At 38.5% G+C, this 17,605-nt stretch overlaps 2 protein-coding genes across 6 annotated transcripts in view; one reads left to right on the plus strand and one right to left on the minus strand.

Annotated features, from left to right (window-relative positions):
* LOC123319297 (CCR4-NOT transcription complex subunit 6-like) overlaps positions 1 to 6,621 on the plus strand; it is a 53,420-nt gene extending 46,799 nt beyond the window's left edge. For 4 of the 5 annotated variants that reach the window (XM_044906185.1, XM_044906186.1, XM_044906183.1 and 1 more), the window contains 4 exons: positions 1,263 to 1,575; positions 1,707 to 1,858; positions 2,011 to 2,623; positions 3,082 to 6,621. In XM_044906185.1, coding sequence (XP_044762120.1) covers positions 1,263 to 1,575; positions 1,707 to 1,858; positions 2,011 to 2,623; positions 3,082 to 3,085 — 1,082 coding nt within the window. In that variant the 3' untranslated portion in view covers positions 3,086 to 6,621. Of the gene's footprint in view, positions 1 to 1,262; positions 1,576 to 1,706; positions 1,859 to 2,010; positions 2,628 to 3,081 lie in introns of those variants that run through there. The other variant, XM_044906184.1, reaches the window with a different exon arrangement.
* Positions 6,622 to 6,823: 202 nt separating this feature from the next.
* On the minus strand, positions 6,824 to 17,558 carry LOC123319402 (collagen alpha-1(I) chain-like). Its single transcript, XM_044906339.1, has 21 exons — positions 17,412 to 17,558; positions 15,160 to 15,400; positions 14,163 to 14,480; positions 13,767 to 14,101; positions 13,402 to 13,707; positions 13,215 to 13,323; positions 12,949 to 13,136; positions 12,663 to 12,879; positions 12,355 to 12,605; positions 12,113 to 12,274; positions 11,849 to 12,046; positions 11,582 to 11,735; positions 11,329 to 11,526; positions 11,087 to 11,274; positions 10,800 to 11,007; positions 10,363 to 10,640; positions 9,996 to 10,203; positions 9,754 to 9,942; positions 9,392 to 9,688; positions 7,198 to 7,592; positions 6,824 to 7,093 (listed from the first exon to the last, which is right to left on the minus strand). The coding sequence occupies exons 2-21, from the start codon at positions 15,392 to 15,394 to the stop codon at positions 6,947 to 6,949; spliced, it is 4,581 nt and encodes a 1,526-aa protein (XP_044762274.1). The 5' UTR covers positions 15,395 to 15,400; positions 17,412 to 17,558; the 3' UTR covers positions 6,824 to 6,946.
* Between the last annotated feature and the right edge of the window lie 47 nt (positions 17,559 to 17,605).

Consider the following 17,605-nt stretch of genomic DNA (forward strand, 5'->3'; position numbering starts at 1 on the left):
CGCATGTGTAACTTGATATAACTTTGAAGACTAGTCTTAAAAACTAGGAATTGTCACATAAAAAATGATAGAGACATCATATCTCAAATTTGGGATTTTTTCAAATAAAAAATAACTGCAATAATACAAATCGATCTGTCCGAGCTTATTGACTAGAAAAAAACTTTGATATACTGAGTTTCATTTTAAATTTATATGTACACACGGTGATTCTTTACTCGTACAAATATTTTAACAGTAGATTCATAAGGTCAAAAGAAACACTTTTTTTCTTTGCCACTTTTTCCGAATCGGCTCGGTTTGAAAGATACAGGCTGTTGAAAAACCAGAAAAAAAATGTTATTTTTAGTTCTATCTCACAAACGGTTTCATTGAATGAAATGCATTTCGGAAAATAGTTTTTCATTCATTTGGTGAATCTTTTTCTTACACAAGGTATCACCCACGTCTTCTAGTTTTCTCATTATGACCATTACGTACTAAAAAAATACCAAAAATTCGAAGAACTCAACTCTTGAAACTAAGGTGGACGCAATTTCGATACCGGTTCTTCAAAAACAGACGCGTTCTCACCGAGTGGAATTGTATAATTGCTGGAGAAATGATCGGTGGGTACAATTTCCAATCAACAGTTTCGTTTGAACTGTATCAATTTGTAACGAATTAATTTATAGACAGAATAAATTTCTCCAAGCTCCGATCGACTTGGATCGTCCAGTCTATTGTATAACGAAACAGTAAACGTGCCGTTACACGTTGGGCAACTTGAAATTTTAACATAAACAACAGTTGATGGTTGTCTTTCGCCTGAGTCATATTGAGATTTTTTCACTTTGTCGGATCGGCCCCGTTGACTTTGGGTTGACCGTCCTTCCTACGTACCCTACATAATCCTTCTAGAGATGGTCAGTCTGACATGGACATCTACAAATAGGTATGATGAGCTGTTTTGACGCTACACAAAGCTAAACTCATACACTGCTAGTCTTTAACTTGAAATGAAGTCAACTGATCGAAGGCAGGTTTTTGTTTTTAGAAGATGCTGGGACAGGTTGATTAGTATTCACTAAAAAAATCACTTAACGTCGCGTGACAACATTCTCCGTCTGATATTGAGAAGGACGTTTTCCTTTGTTGAAAAAAACGTAGGAAATCTTCACCTAACATTCGTTGCACTCACATTCTTCATCCTACATTGTTTCCCCATGTGATTCACGATAAATGGCCAACGAAAGACGATTCTATGATATATTTCTTTCCAGGTATCTTCACTGTGATGTGTTATAATGTGTTATGTGATAAGTATGCCACTCGACAAATGTACAGTTATTGTCCTAGCTGGGCTCTAAGCTGGGATTATAGAAAAAAGGGAATACTAGCTGAAATAAGACACTACCAAGCTGACATAATCAACCTCCAAGAGGTTGAGATGGACCAGTTCTACAATTTTTTCCTTCCGGAGTTGAAAAGGGACGGGTACAGCGGTATATATTCACCGAAGTCCAGGGCGAAACACATGGCGGAGAGCGAGAGAAAATACGTTGACGGATGTGCTATATTTTTTAGGACTGCCAAGTGAGTATGAGGCCGGATCGCGAACGTCAATTTAACCTCAAAATCGTTCAGACGTTGACATCTGTCAGTTGTCATTTTGACGTTTGTTTCGAGTCGAGAGAGGCGCGCTGATGTGAATCTTTTCTTTGCAGATTTACATTAATTAAAGAACATCTAGTAGAATTCAATCAATTAGCAATGGCGAACGCTGACGGTTTGGAACACATGCTCAATAGGGTTATGCCGAAGGATAACATAGGCTTAGCCGCACTTTTGCAAACGACGGAAAACGCATGGGACAATGGTGAGTAAAAAAGGTATTCCCATCGCACGATAGAAATAGATGGGGGAGGAAATGATAAAGCTTCAAGCATTTCTCTATACACTACACTACTCCATCTATGATATCTCTATGCGCTGAGAACGGCGTTCTCAGGACACTCTGTTGTTCCGCAGGTTTGACGATCCAACAGCCCATCTTAGTCTGCACGGCACATATCCACTGGGATCCAGAATTCTGTGATGTTAAATTAATTCAGACGATGATGCTTAGTAAGGAGCTCAAGAGCATACTCGAGAATTCCGCCAAACTGATAAAATCCGTGGACGGGACGTCGGTGACGGCCGAGAACATACAGCTTGTCCTGTGTGGAGATTTCAATTCGTTACCAGATTCCGGTGTAGTTGAATTCCTTAGTACCGGCAGGGTCTCCCAGGACCACAAGGATTTTAAAGACTTGAGCTACAAACAGTGTCTGGAGAAAGTAATGAGCTGTGATAAACCAAATGAATTTACACATTCCTTTAAGCTCGCGTCCGCGTACAGCGACGATATCATGCCCTTCACGAATTACACCTTCGACTTTAAGGGCATCATCGATTACATTTTTTACGCCAAGAACACGATGACGCCGCTAGGACTGCTTGGACCCTTATCGTCCGAATGGCTGACGCAGAACAAGGTCATCGGCTGTCCCCATCCGCATGTTTACTCCGACCATTTTCCCCTCCTCGTGGAGCTAGAGATGATACCAACAGTTGCTCCAATCAATGGAATCATAGCACATAGGTAAGCGCAGTTTCTGATTCATTCGGTGTGGCCCAACGAAAATCTGACAACCTTGTGTGTACTCTCGACTGCCCCTCCATATTGAATGAACTGTCACGTAGACTACCCATAAGTGGGGGTACGTCAGAATATTTAAAAAGGGCTTTGATAAGTTTCTCAACAAATTGAAGTCAATGAAGAAATACAACTAGTCAAAATTATAGTGATGTAAGTAATAAAAAAGTCACAATATGAATACGATACAGCGAGTGAGATAAAAACAATGGGAACGCTTTGCGTTGAGTCGGTAAGTTTATAATTGTATTTTTCTTCGCCCGTTTTGTTTTTTCTATGTGATGTTTGTCTACACAAAGTAGTCTGCGTGTTTCGAAAAAATGTTTTCGTTGGGAGCCCACATAAATTAGGCTTAAATCTTTTTCGAGTGGAATTTTCACACGAGTACTTTCTGTGTTTTATAGGTAGCAATCAGAAGAATGTGGTAACTAACCATTGTCGCCTTTGCATTTGCTGTACCTGTACATCATGCTGATCATTGTTAAAAGATCATCATCCTCATGTTGCATCTATGTAAATGGTACCTGAACAGCGTTATTTTTCAACATCCATCTCTAGCAGTTGCTGTGTATCCTCTATCATTTACGATTTGAGGAGTGTGGTATCTCTAATACACACATTAAATGTGTAATCTCTAAAATTATTCAATATATTTCTTTTCATGATTGAACTTGACAATAGACAATTTTATCAGTCTTCAGTTGCTTCTATTTCTTTTTTTTTTAAATAACATTTGAGTAATAGGTGTTTTTATGCATTATCATATATATATTTCTCTTGGAAATTGATTTTTTTTTGACACATGTAGCCGGCCAAATTAAGAAACACACTCCTTAACAATAAAGTAATTGTACAGTCTTGATATATTTGTGTTTTTTAAATGATCGCAAAATCACAGACTCAAAATTATGTTGTTATATTGACTTTACCCATTTGATATAAGAAAAGACACAATATAATTGTACAGTCCTCAAGCGTTCATCTCTTGGATATAAGTGGAAAAAACATATTTAATCTGTAAATTCTTCGAGCCATCACTATGTCGTTTACAAACATACATACGCACATTTTATTTTTAAACCATTTTAATATTCCTCAGTACCAAAAATATCGATCTTTCGTTTTAAGTTGTTGGTGTACTTTATTGTAAATTAATTAATGTGTCTGAGTGATTTTAAAATAAATTGTTTTATTAAATAATTTTTAATTATGAATACATAATGCGGATCCTTCGGAAAACGAGATTCAACGGAGAAGAAAACACTGATTATGGAACAGAAAAGATATACAGTGGTATGCGTGAAACTAAAATATTATGGAACAAAAAAGTGTGGATCGAATCCAAAAATATTTTTCGCGTCTTCGTTCAAAATTTTCATCCTGCCAAATGAGGCTCATTTTTTGAATGAAATAAACGCCATACACAGGACAAACATGTATAGTCGTATTGATGGTATCAGCAGAAACATTTTTGCGTTATCATATACCCCGTTTTCGGAGCATAAGCGAGATATAGGGTGTTCAAGGTCATTTCTAGCAGTATTGGATTGAGTGAAGTGAGTTGAGTGAATTTTGAAATAACGGTCTCTGGTCAGGGGGGACACCCTATATTTCGCTTATGCTTCGAAAATGGGGTATATATCATAGGCAAATATGTTTTTCTGATCTCATCTACAAGACTGTGTATGTTTGTCCTGTTTAAGGTGAAACACCCTGTACACATACATTCTACTGCCTCAGCAGAAATCGAGTAATTTTATATCCTGTATATATTCACTGGAAGTCGAATGAAATCCATCATAAATTAATAAAGTTAATATCAAAGTATATAGTGAAGAATTTGCAAAGTCCAAATTTTCAGGGGAATATGATTAACAATATTTCCGATTTATCAAGTATACAGAAGTGAAACCGTTGTTTATCACACACTTGTGAATGTCTGTATTATGTTGATTAAAATGAATTGTTGATATCGTGATTATTTCTGCATCCAACGTTTTTGGAGAATTTGTTTCAGTATGAATCGCTAGTAAAAACTTGTGTTTTCCCGTATTCTGTCGTTATTATAAAACAACTGACACGATAAAATAGGCGACTTCTTGTTATTTCATTTGTTCTTCATTAAACAGCTTGAAGTATCATTTTTGTGTAATCTTCTTGAATGTTTTTTGTTCGACGCTATCCGATTAAATTTGTACAATGCGTCGAACGAAATGTACAAATTTAGCTGGGTAAAAAAGTGTTAAATTGTTTCTTTGATGGATATTCTACCTTGGTGTTTTTTATCTGTATGGAACAGAATAATTTTTAATGTCTATTTGATGCAACTAATGAAGATCTGGTTCAATCAATGTGATGAATATCAAAATTAAAATCGCCTTTAAAATTACTATAAAATTTGAGTACAGATGTTTGTTCCCGAAATTTTCTTTTATTCTAGAAGTTTTCTTAGAAATTCATGAAGGACGGAAATTGATATTTTTCTATAATATAAAGAAGGCATTAATTCCCCATTCATTCGAAAATGTTTTATGGTTGGGAATTCTTTCAATAATTCGACACAATTTGATTTGTACCTAACAATCTCTCAAAATTAATCTATTTTTTATTCGCGAAAATATTCTCAGTCCTCTACTTTTTCGTCGTTATCGAATTTCATGATGTAATCAGAGTCTAAAGTCTGAACTTCAAGCTTTTTTTATGAAAAATTCGCAGTAACTATCTCTTTTTCATTGTAATTAATAGGGTACCTATTCATTTCATTTTCACTAGAACATGTAACCAAGTTACCATATTATTTATGAAAGATTTAGAGAAAACTGATTCAGCGTATTCCATCATCTTGTATAATCTCCATTTTTTGTAATACATTTCATTTCTGAGGTACCAGTTACTGTAATCCTCTCAACAACAGAACAATAGTACAAAATTTTCTAAAACTATCAACGTATGAAAATATTCAACCTTTTTCACTCGAATAACAGTAATTTCAAAATCAAGATCAAGTAGAAAAGTTGAATATGTCATTGAAATCCCTACACTTGTTGAGAATATTACGAACTGTGAAGATTAGAAGACTGATATTTTACTGACTCCCTTGAAAATCAAGTTTCATTAGTCTATTATGAAATTTTCAATTTCATGACATTCATTTTTGGGAAAGAAAACATTTTTCAACAAAACCACTTTTTACAGCTTCAACCGTTCTGTAAAATCTTTATCACGAAAATTATAACTGTTATTATGTTTTGGAAAATTTGAATTCCTTGTGAATTATAAACGGAAAATGCTGTTGATCGTGTATTTATAGGTTAGTTAAAGGTTGTGTATTTTTGGATCCGACTTCAAAGTTTTTCGCAGCTTTCAGTAGAAAAATTGTTTAAAAAATTGTTTACACATTTACTTTAGATCTTTTTTCGATCTCATAGATAATTTCAATCATTCTCTAGTCAGTGCTGTACGTGAAAATTTTGAATGACTCTGGATCCAACTTTATATCTGTATGTAAACGCAAATGACTGATTTGAGACGAATTGAGAAAATATTTTATTCTGTAATCAATCGGGACAAATTGTGTTTTACTTCTTATTGAAAGATTCTCTATTTTCATAAGTGATATTATCATGTTCAAAAATGTAATTCGATTTTATTCCTAATTCGAACTGGATTAAACTTACAGGACTCATGTTTTGAGGTTGAATTTTATTTACTTAATGATTTTTTTTTTGTAGAAAATTACCGTAATTTTTATTTTTGGGAATGTACCAAGTACTTGAATTATCGAAATTTATATTCTTCATATACTCCTCCAGATCTCAATTTTGTAATTTTTAAGTAGTGCTTAGGTGAAGGACAATGGTTTTAAAGTATGTTTAATTCCTAGTGTTCCTTGATCAACAAAATATATTATTATATAGATGAAAATAAAAACTCTTGGACCATAATTGATTCATTCTTTTTATTCCAGAATAACCAATTTCGCATATTCTTTCTGCGGAATAAGAAAAAACAACTTCCGGTAAATTTAAAAAAACTCGGAAACGGCTAAATCGATTCTGGCCAAACCAACAGGCTTTGTTCTTCGTTTAGATCAGCCCCAAGGTACGAAATCGAATGTTGTGAAGGTAAAAATTGAGATGGGAAATATTCATCTTATCCTTTATTTTGTACAAATAATATACAATCTCATTAATTATTATGGCACCTTTTTTCAGTATTACACTCTAGGAACTAAGTACAATATATTCATTAAATTAAATATTGCTTCGATCAGTAGAAACAAGCAGCTCCTATCTCAACTTTGAACGACTGATCTGGCTTGCCAAGATCTCTCATCCCAACATCAAGAAGTGGTAACCTGTTGGTTTTGTCAGATGTGTACTGCAGCACAGTTTTCTCCCAACTGTTTTTACGGAACTGAAAATGTAGATTGGGTAATAATTTTGTTGATTTATGTTATCGAAACGTCAACAAGAGAAGAAATCTTTATGCAATTCGAAAGATAAAGGTCAAACACTCACTTTGCAATCATCAACAAGAGCTTCGTATCTCAATCTGTTATTTCCTTTCGGCAAAAGTTCAGCATCATTCCACGCCATCAGTTTGAGGCCCCGTCTGAAAGTACGTCTATGCTGATCGAAATAGGCCACCGTATTTTTGCAGTGGAACGTGATGTTCTGTTGAGCATGCGTCGTGAGCAATTGTAGATAACCTATTTGGTTGCTATGAGCCTTGTATGTTATCTTTATTCCTTTCTCGAGTTCACCAAGCCAAACCTCCGTATCGTGTCCTTCATAATTGAGCACTTCGGATTCAGCTGGAGAAGGCAAAATGCAAGAAGCCTTTCTTTCCATGTCGCAGTGAACCAAGATGGCGTCCTTTGGATCACCGTCGTTTGGATCGATCCAATATTGACCTTCCAATAAATAAATGTTCAAATGGTGCTAAATTCACGGAATAGTACAGTGGCTAGGGGATGTTACTTTACGAATATATGTATACTTCATTCAACTTTATTTTAGCAGTCGGTTGGCCATGGAAATTTGACACATTTCACTCTGTATAGTACGAAAATGTGGGGTTATGATGCTTGTCACAACATTTTTGGGTTTTAAATCAACGCTATGTTGCCCGTTCTACGTAAAAGTTTCTGTTATTACGTATTTTATCGCAATGTCGAATCTCTTCGGAAAATATGTGACGAACATAATTGAAGTTTATACAAACTGATTGAAGGCATACCAAATCCAGTTATTTGCATGGAAAATACAAGAGATCAGTATAATATCATAATATGCACTAGCTTGAGGAGAGTTAATGTTCGTTATCTTCTTTGGCTTACATCATTTGTAGATTTCAAAAATATTAACCCGAAGATGAAATGCATATGATGCAGTGGTTGGCAATGGGTATCTCCCGAAGGAATTAACAGATAATTACAAGAATGTTAAATTTTTCAACAAAAATCATCTTGCATCAATATAAGTAAAAGGAGTTGAAGGAAGTTTCAAGTTAAGATGCAACTTCACCGTTGAACAAAAATTTCACATGAATAAACAGTAAAAGGGCAACTTGCGCGTATTTGCATCTTAATACATTGATGTAATTATAATAATTAGGTATTTATTAGCACCTTGAGACATTTACATTGTATAGGACAAGTCAAATGAAAAACAGAAAAATCCATTTTAGGGAACTTATTCTCCGATGACATTTATCGAAAATCCTGTAGTAAACTTTTCGCATTAATTCACTCAAACATAAAATGCCCAAATGCCACCACTTGTGTGGGTCTCCCAATAGAAGAAAATTCTTTGTCATACTCTTCATTCACAATCTTTCTGATTGTGGAAATATTCAGCTGAAATATAAGTCGTTTAGATTCAGATGAAACATTATATGAATTCTCTTACATTGAATATGTTCGCTATCGTCTGACGTATTGTGGATTTTAGAATATCAGGGTATAACTATTTGAATGAGCGGACCTGAATTCTAAATAGCACTTCCTGAAACCCTGTCTCATTTTTCAATCACTTTCGGCATTTTCAAATTTTCGTAATAAAAATTGATATTAATTGTGGCAACGGCGTTATGACATTAACGACATTTCATGAGTGCCAACCTAACTTCGTTCTAGTTACAAAAACTTGAGAAAATTATTTCATGGCCAACCGACTGCTAAAATAAATTTGAATGAAGTATAGTAGTCTAAAGCTGGTCACAGATTGCTATTACGTCACGTGAACCCACACTCAAGTGTGGTTCACAGTTCATGTATTATAATGGGTAATCAACTCTCCAGAGCCATACTTTTACATACTCAACGTGATAGCAGTCCATTTCCGCCATTAAGATTCACTCTCTTTAATAATTTCAAAATTAAATGAATCAACGTTTCTGTGCAGTCTCTGTTTCTGTGTGTTGACAATTAATGTCAGACAAAAAGCGACAATTCCAGAAGATTTTCAAAAGTAGATTTTTTCGTCTGATGAAGGAGTCTGATATAGACTCCGAAACGTTACGAAGAATTATAATTTCAACGTTATTTATTTTGAGTTCATTGTCAGGCAACAATTTTTTCTAGTTAATTTGCTCCTGACAAATTAGTGCAAGAATTTACGCAGGAGCAAATCGTTGATTTCTTTTTTAATTGATTTTGTTTCAGAGATTGGGAGTGAAAGCCCTAAAAGGTTTGTGAATAGGTACACTTACCGCTTGGAGAGTCTGGATAAGCTGCCCATATATCTCTACATGTTTTACCAGGATTTTTCTTTTGGCCATCGGGCCTCCGAATTTTGTCGAAAGATGTCTTAAGCTGTTCATAAGCCATCAACACCAGTTCCCTTCTATCTTCTTCGCTCATCTCCTTTCCGAATACTCTTATAGGTTCGTCGCTCATCGAATCAGGACCCTTCTGATTGTTCATCTGTCCCATTGCCAGCAGAGCCGCTAGGTTGTTGGCATCGTAGCCCAGGCCATCTCCTGGTGGTCCTGGAGGACCAGGGGGTCCTGAACAAAAATGCATTAGTATAAATTCTAGTTCCGTATGTTTTATCTTTGAACCTCGTTCTTACCTGGTGGTCCAGAAGGTCCAGACTTTCCATCATTGCCGTTATTTCCTCTTGGTCCCGGAGGCCCTTGTATGCCCTGTGGTCCTGGGTTGCCATCCCTTCCAGGAGGTCCTCTAGTGCCGGGTTCTCCATCTTTACCAGGTAAACCTGGATTTCCTGTCATACCTTTCTCGCCAGGGAGTCCAGGAGAACCTATGGAACACTTCGTTGTGAAACAATCCAGGAAAACATAACTTTTCTTTTACCTGGTAGACCCTGCAAACCTGTGAGCCCTCTGTGGCCCTTCGGACCCTCTGGTCCTAGATATCCCCGTTCTCCTTTCTCGCCAATCGGTCCTGGAGCACCTGGTTTTCCTCTTTCACCTCTTGCTCCCTCTATACCTTGAGGGCCAGTTTCGCCTCTAGGACCTCGTTCCCCTGTTGGACCCCTTGGACCCAAAGGTCCTGGTGGTCCCTGAAGCAGACGGTTACTCAAAAATTACTCCTTTTGGCTCTTTGAACTTATTATCAGCCCAAAAAAAGTCCAAAAAAGAAATAAACACTCATTCAAAAACTGTGTTCATCAGGAAAATGAAATATAAATATAACTATCAGTAGGTGTTCTTTTCCTTACCGGTAGTCCTGGTGGTCCAGAAGATCCTGGCTGTCCAGGTGGCCCTATTGGTCCTTTGTCGCCTGGTCGTCCTGCCAATCCTGGGGGTCCAATTTTTCCTGGGCTTCCTTCAGGACCCTGGTCACCAGCTGGACCAGGAAGTCCTTGTGGTCCGGAAACACCGGGAGGTCCCATGGGTCCTTCATTTCCTGGTTTACCCGGAGGACCTGCTTCGCCTTGAGAACCTCGATGTCCTTGAGGACCTTGAGATCCTTGGGGACCAGGCAAACCGATGGAACCTACAAGATATACTTCTCAGTCACATCCTTTCGCAATCAGAAACAAGACAGGAAATTTATGTCACAATTGTAGTCTATTTCGGATTTGAAAATGAATTTTTTGTAGCGGATAGATGTCGCATGATGGAGTTATCATAATTCCCTTCAACCAATATTCACCTCTTTCCCCTGGTGTGCCTTGAGGGCCAGGTGGCCCTACGGGACCTGGTGAACCTTCTGCGCCGGTCTCTCCCTTCGGGCCTTCGGGACCAACAGGTCCTGGAAGCCCCTGGGGGCCTTGAAGTCCTGGGCTGCCCGCATCTCCAGTAGCTCCCTTGATTCCAGGAAGACCCTGAGGACCCATAGCTCCTTGATTTCCTGGATTTCCCTGTGAAATAAAAGAACGTCATTGAATAAAAGGTTCTAGATTACCTTTAGTAATGTTTTATCGAGCGTTTCCAACTTACTGGCGTTCCTGGTTCTCCCGCTCTTCCAGGTGGTCCCATCAGACCTACATCTCCCCTTGGACCTGCCTCACCACGTGCTCCTTTGGCGCCAGTCAACCCAATAGGTCCCTTTGGGCCTTGCTCACCTGGTAGACCAGATGGTCCTGGATTACCTTGTTCTCCTTTCAATCCTGGCAGACCCCTATCCCCTGAAATACCGAAGGAATTAATTGAAATATCTCCCATTCAATTGCTGCTTCAACCTTTCAGTCCAGGTAAACCAATCAGTCCTTGTGGTCCAGGGAAACCTTGAACACCAGGTTGTCCTTGAGGACCAACTGGTCCCCGTTCTCCTATAGCGCCTGGTTCTCCTGCTACACCCGGATGACCTGGCTCTCCTCTTTCACCTGGTTCTCCTGGTGGGCCATGAGGTCCGACTGGACCAGGTAATCCACGGTCGCCTGAAGATAGGTCGTGATAATCATAGTGCCTTTTGAAATATAATGATAAGCATACCTTGTCTTCCTGAAGGTCCTTCAGGACCAATTGGTCCGATGGATCCTCTTTCACCTTTTTCTCCTTGGACTCCAGGTGGACCTCTGAGTCCAGGAAGACCAACCATTCCTGGTAGTCCAGGATGTCCTTTAGCTCCACTAGGACCTTGAGCCCCCTAAGCAATAGAAGAAGAAAGTGTGAAAAACAGTCAGAAATCAATTCAATCTTACAAGATCGAAATGTAAAAGATAGAGTAATGTCGAGTTAATTTTTGAAAAGTCTACTTACTGGTGGTCCTTCAACACCTTGGGCACCTGTAGCTCCCTTAGGTCCGTCCAATCCGGGTAAACCATTAGGACCTCTTTCTCCGGGGAATCCCCTTTCGCCTCGTGGTCCTGGCGCTCCCATTGCGCCGGGAAGGCCTTGTATACCTTGTTCGCCATCTTTTCCAGGAGTACCAGGGTTTCCTGGACTACCCGGAAGTCCCTGTTAAATTTTATATCATAAATGTATCAGGCTTCGCATATTCGGGTTAAAAATTTCAAGTCTTACTTGGAATCCTCGTGGACCAACAGATCCTGGTGGGCCTCTTTCTCCATCTGCTCCTGGCGGTCCAGGAAGTCCTTGTGGGCCTGTTTTACCATCTTGCCCAGGCATGCCTCTAGCTCCAGGTTGACCAGGTGGTCCTTGTTCGCCATCTTTTCCAGGGGCACCCTATGAATACAATGAAATGAAAATAAAGCCTCTAGACAGCTCATTTAGTTAGAGGTGCTATCCGAAACGTTCTCTCTTACCGTCAAACCTTTGTCTCCAGGAGGTCCAAGTGGTCCTGGCAAACCTTGAAGACCCTGTGGTCCAGAATCACCTGGTTTACCATCTGCTCCGGGGAGTCCCCTGTCTCCAGGAATACCCGGTCGTCCTTGCGGTCCAGCCCTTCCAGTCAATCCCCTCATACCTGGTATACCCGGAGAGCCAGGTCTTCCAGGTTCTCCTTGGTTACCCTTAGATCCTGGCTGACCTGTGCTGCCCCTATCACCAGTTTGACCTTGAACAAGAAAAAGAGCGATCATTCATCTGGTCAAATGAGAACATGGAAGATTACCTTTAGGTCCAATTGCTCCATCGGGACCTGGTAATCCTCTAATTCCCATTGGTCCTCTTTCTCCAACGGGACCGGCAGGTCCAGTAGGTCCTCTCATGCCCCTTTTACCTCGTTTTCCTTCCTGACCGGGAAGACCAGGAAGACCCCTAGGTCCTGGACTACCGCTTTCACCTTTCACGCCAATATCTCCCTTATAACCTCGTTCACCTGGTGAACCCTGAAAGAAGTGAGTGATTAATAGCAAAATAATCAATTTTCATCAATTTTCTTCAGAAAAAAAACCTACTGGAATTCCTTTCGCTCCGGGTTGGCCAGGACTTCCTGAAAGACCTGGAGGTCCTCTTGGTCCGGGGAATCCTGGAGGTCCGGAAATTCCGGGTGATCCAATACTTCCTTTTTCTCCATTCGATCCGTCTTTTCCTGGAATACCAGGTGGTCCAGATTCACCAGGTTGGCCAGGTCTACCAGATTCCCCTGAAAAGTGAAAATGTACTCTTTGTTTTCGTTACCATTCAATTTTCAGAGTGACTTATTCAAATTTGAGATGCTTACCTCTTGGCCCTTGAAGACCTTGACTGCCCTTTGGACCGATGCTTCCTATATCGCCCTTAGCTCCTGGATTTCCTGGAAAACCAGGTGATCCAGGCTTGCCAATCGCCCCCTGATCAACAAAATAAGGGAATAGCGTATTTGTTTCGAATCCTCATCATTATCAAACTCTACTTCATGATAAACTTACCGGTGGACCAGGTGGACCAGCAATTCCATCAAATCCTCTTATTCCTGGTGGTCCAGGAGGTCCTTCCCTTCCTCTTTCACCTCTGGGGCCTGAAGGCCCCATTGGGCCTGTCAAACCAACAGGTCCTTGAATTCCTTGAGAGCCCTTAGCTCCTGGTGGACCCTGCTCTCCCTTAGCTCCGTCAAGTCCGTTGTAACCCCTATGTCCTTTCGGCCCTGGCAACCCAGGCATTCCTGGAAGACCCCTAGGTCCTGGTGGACCAGCCGCTCCTGGCTGCCCAGCCTCGCCGTCATCACCAGGTTCGCCCTATGATCATAAAATACTCAATCTTTTATTGTACATTCCATATGGTATCGAATACTTACGTCTTTTCCTGGAGGTCCAGGTAATCCTCGAGGTCCAATTGGTCCCATTGGACCTGGTAAACCAGGCTCACCTGTCTCGCCTCTGAGACCTTGGAATCCTTGGGAGCCTTGAAGACCTGCAGGTCCCTGCGGACCTCTGGGTCCAACAGGGCCAACTTGAGCTTGCATGAATTGAAAAGGTTCAGGGAATGCTGGACCTTTATCGTGACTAGATTGCGAAGCTACAAGTTCTTGATAATACGAGCTGAGGTCAGGTGCGGGTCCTGGTGGTCCTGGGGGACCCGGAATACCTGGAGTGCCCGGAGAACCTGGCTGGCCTGGATCTCCCCTGGGAGCTTCACGTTGGAAAAAAGTTTTAGTCAAGTAAGGGATTAATAATGGTTATGGGCGATATACCTGGAGGTTCTTCTGGTCTTGATTCTCTTGTCGGTCTTGGTCCTAGAAGACAATCGTTGTCCGTTTCGCACTGAATGGTCCCTTTGATACAGCTGCACTGTGTGCAATTTCCAACTCTCCAATCTTCTCCATCTAGATGCTGTACTCCTTCTTGGTGGCAACTGAAAGGAACTCTCGATGTGGTAGGACGAGGTGCGGATGATGGTGTGGGCCTTTCATTCTCTGGTTGGGTAAATGGAGTTGTCTGAGGCACTCGTTCTTCATCTTTTCGAGTTGTCGTTGCATCAGTTCTATTTTGTGGCCTTGAAGTAGTAGATTCTACAAAAAATCATTAGTTCAACATGATCTTTAACGATAAATTTCAAGGTGTAATAGAATGTATAAGTAAATGCAGAATCAAGTATAAAGTACAAACTTCACAATCACAATAAGAGCACAAATAAAGAACAGCTAAGTACCAGAGACTGCATACCATTATACATATCTTGTCATTGTCAAACCCTTACACGAACCCTTAAGAGACTTCCCTAATCTATAGTCAAACCAAACGCTCAATAATGATTCAAGCTAGCGTTTGTATCATATCAACTATATCGCTGATACATATCAGTGATGTTCTATGAATGTACGAAAACGAAAAGTTTATGGAGAACTCAGTATGTCTCTAAGCTCCCTCTGATTGATCATAATTTGTACAAGCTGAGTATTTCAAAATGACTCTGTGTTAATTCTTTTCAATAATAAGAATTGTTTTGGCACAAAAACTTCCAAAAACAACAATTCTAATGAAATGACAGAAACTTGATTGACCGTCAAAAAGTTGAATTGCCAATTCAAAATATTCCTTATATTTTCTTTCGTATATAGAGAACGAGCACGAAGTATTTCAAAATCGAGAAATTCAATTGTAAGTGATCCCAATGAAGACAAAGATAGATCATTACGACTTATGCCTGAATAGGCATTCGAATTTCAAAAAACGACAGGCTGTACGTACTTCTCTTGTCGTCTTCTTCGTAGTATTCTTCATACTCTGGACCGTATTCTTCATAGTCTGCGGTGGGCTGTTGATCCTGTAATGTTTGATCACTAGACTTCGCATCGTCTGCTTGGACCTTATCTGCTTCCTCCAAGTCTCTTTTCAACAACCTTCTTTTCACTCTGGCGTCAACTGTACCAGATATTGTGACGAGTATCAGGAGCAATACGAATCCACATCTGAACAATGGCATATTTAGCTGCAGAACAACCAATATCTTATGAAAGACATTTCATTTATAAATGTGATAAGTGAGTTATAGTCTTAGTTTTATCGAAGAGAAAGATAGATCTAAATACCGAATAGTTGTTCTGTTTTTTATAAGATTGGTAGGCAGACAAAGTCATGAAATTTTTAACCGAACAATTTGTCCACTAAAAATACATTTGCATGGAAAAAACCTCATCATATTCAGTTGAAAGAGGCCTTTCCAATTCTGGCGTAATTTATTATGAAAATTGATCATATTTCCTATTAATAAAAATTAACAGCAACAACTGAGGATATCCATCAAAATTATAATCTATTCCCATAAAAATTGCCCGAACAACTTCTTAATTTCGATAAGGCAAAGTTCTTTAACCAATTACTGACCAATAACCTAATAGGATCAAATTCCTATATCCGAAAATTGATGATTTAGAGGTCAATATAGAAAGACAAATGGTTCGATTCAAATTTTAAATCAATTTTTTCCCTTTATTAACGACCCATATCACAGCTCTGAATTGGGTCAATGTTCATTGAACTGATTTCCATAAATATTTCTGCATCGGCTCAATGATGAAGATGTGCGTGTAAATCATCATTGAGATTTATGGTTTTCACATATCCTGAAATAGTAACACTTCTATTACTACTGAAAGAAATTGAAAGGGATTTACGTCATCTAGGAGCCTGAATGCAAATGTAATTGTTGATTGTAATTAAAAAGAGTATTAGAGTTGATTCAGTACGAATGCTTTCAAAGAATGATCATCATTTTGTTCGGATTGAAGAGGAAAATCAGTTATAAGCTGGCTAAATATATTTTCTCGACAATATCTCAAATTGAATGCGAGTGCACTGGGAATTGTACTTGTTCGATAGTTTTGCATACAGTTTTCGTGTTATTGAACATTTACTTATTCAATTTCATACTTACCCCTTTAATTTTTGAATCAATTGAATAAGATCAAGATATTTATACAGAGGGGCTTTATAAAAGGTTATAAAAGGCTGTGGGCGTAAAAATATTTTCATATCACAGAAATAAAAAGAATAACTGAAAGATACTCTGAATCATAATTGAGAAAATCTGTCAATTTCTAAATCCCATGAAAATTTTTAGGATGCCAGATATGAATAATCATTTTTCAATGAATTTTGTACCCTGAAAATCGAATTTTGAGTTTGTAAAAGAAGGAATTAAAAATTTTGTGTGACAAACTTTCATCGTTTTTGGAATGAGACATATCTGAAATATATTTGCCTGAGGATTTTCGTGGTCAGAAAAATACTTCAATGAGATTCAGGGTTTTTGATATAAAAACGTTTCGTAATATGTGGACTCATCAGGTTCTCTACTCACTTCAGTGCAAATTCAAGGGAAAAAATTTAAAATAATACTGAAATAATATGTGATTCACTTTTGGATATTAGGGTTATGATTGAGGTGATGTGATTTTATCAAATTTTGTGGGATAGATGAACTTACATATAAGTTGAAACAGTATTATATGCAACAATGAAACAACAATGAAATATGCATCAAAATCATCACAATCAATAAGTTATCGAGAGTAAACTACAGACAGTGTTCTAACTGTATTGAAAATTTAGTATATTCGTGCATACTATGGCAACAAATGTATTTAATTTTTCCCTTTTTTATTGTCATTTAATATTCCATGATCTACGACGATAAAGATGAAAAACATGCTACTGCATTCTTGAAAACAAAAATTGAATTGAAATTTTCGGTTTGAAACTATGCAGAGAGAAATGAACGAAAATATTTTTTCAAGCAGCTCCGGCTGTATTTCAAGTTTTTCCATTCTTTTCTGGGCACCCTGTTTATAAAACACTCTCTCAGCGATTTTATGAACAATTTTTAATAAGATATACAGGAACGACTTTATGCAATTTGACAATAGTATATGAGTGAAGGAATTCAAATGAATGATTGCATTAGGAAAGAGAATATTCAAGAAAAAATATGTTCCACTCACCAAGCGTTTTAAGGGATAGAACCCCTTGCCAAACGCTATATAAATTAACACATCTAATCTTCCATCATCTCCAGAACTGGCACACAAGAAACCATAGCTTCTGGATTAAGGAATATTTGGTTTTGATTGGGTTGAAATAGTCTTCCCCACTATTTATCAAATGGGAGATCTGCGAAACGCATCAAATGACAATG

This window comes from Coccinella septempunctata, chromosome 8 (genome assembly GCF_907165205.1).
Source record: "Coccinella septempunctata chromosome 8, icCocSept1.1, whole genome shotgun sequence".
Lineage (NCBI taxonomy): Eukaryota > Metazoa > Arthropoda > Insecta > Coleoptera > Coccinellidae > Coccinella > Coccinella septempunctata.

Coding starts and splice junctions, on each gene's coding strand:
- LOC123319402 (XM_044906339.1), bottom strand. CDS start 15,394: ATGCCATTGTTCAGATGTGGATTCGTATTGCTCCTGATACTCGTCACA. Junction 14,102..14,162: donor AAGACCAGAAGAACCTCCAG/GTATATCGCCCA, acceptor TCCAACGTGAAG/CTCCCAGGGGAGATCCAGGC. Junction 11,008..11,086: donor CGGGAGAACCAGGAACGCCA/GTAAGTTGGAAA, acceptor TTTATTTCACAG/GGAAATCCAGGAAATCAAGG.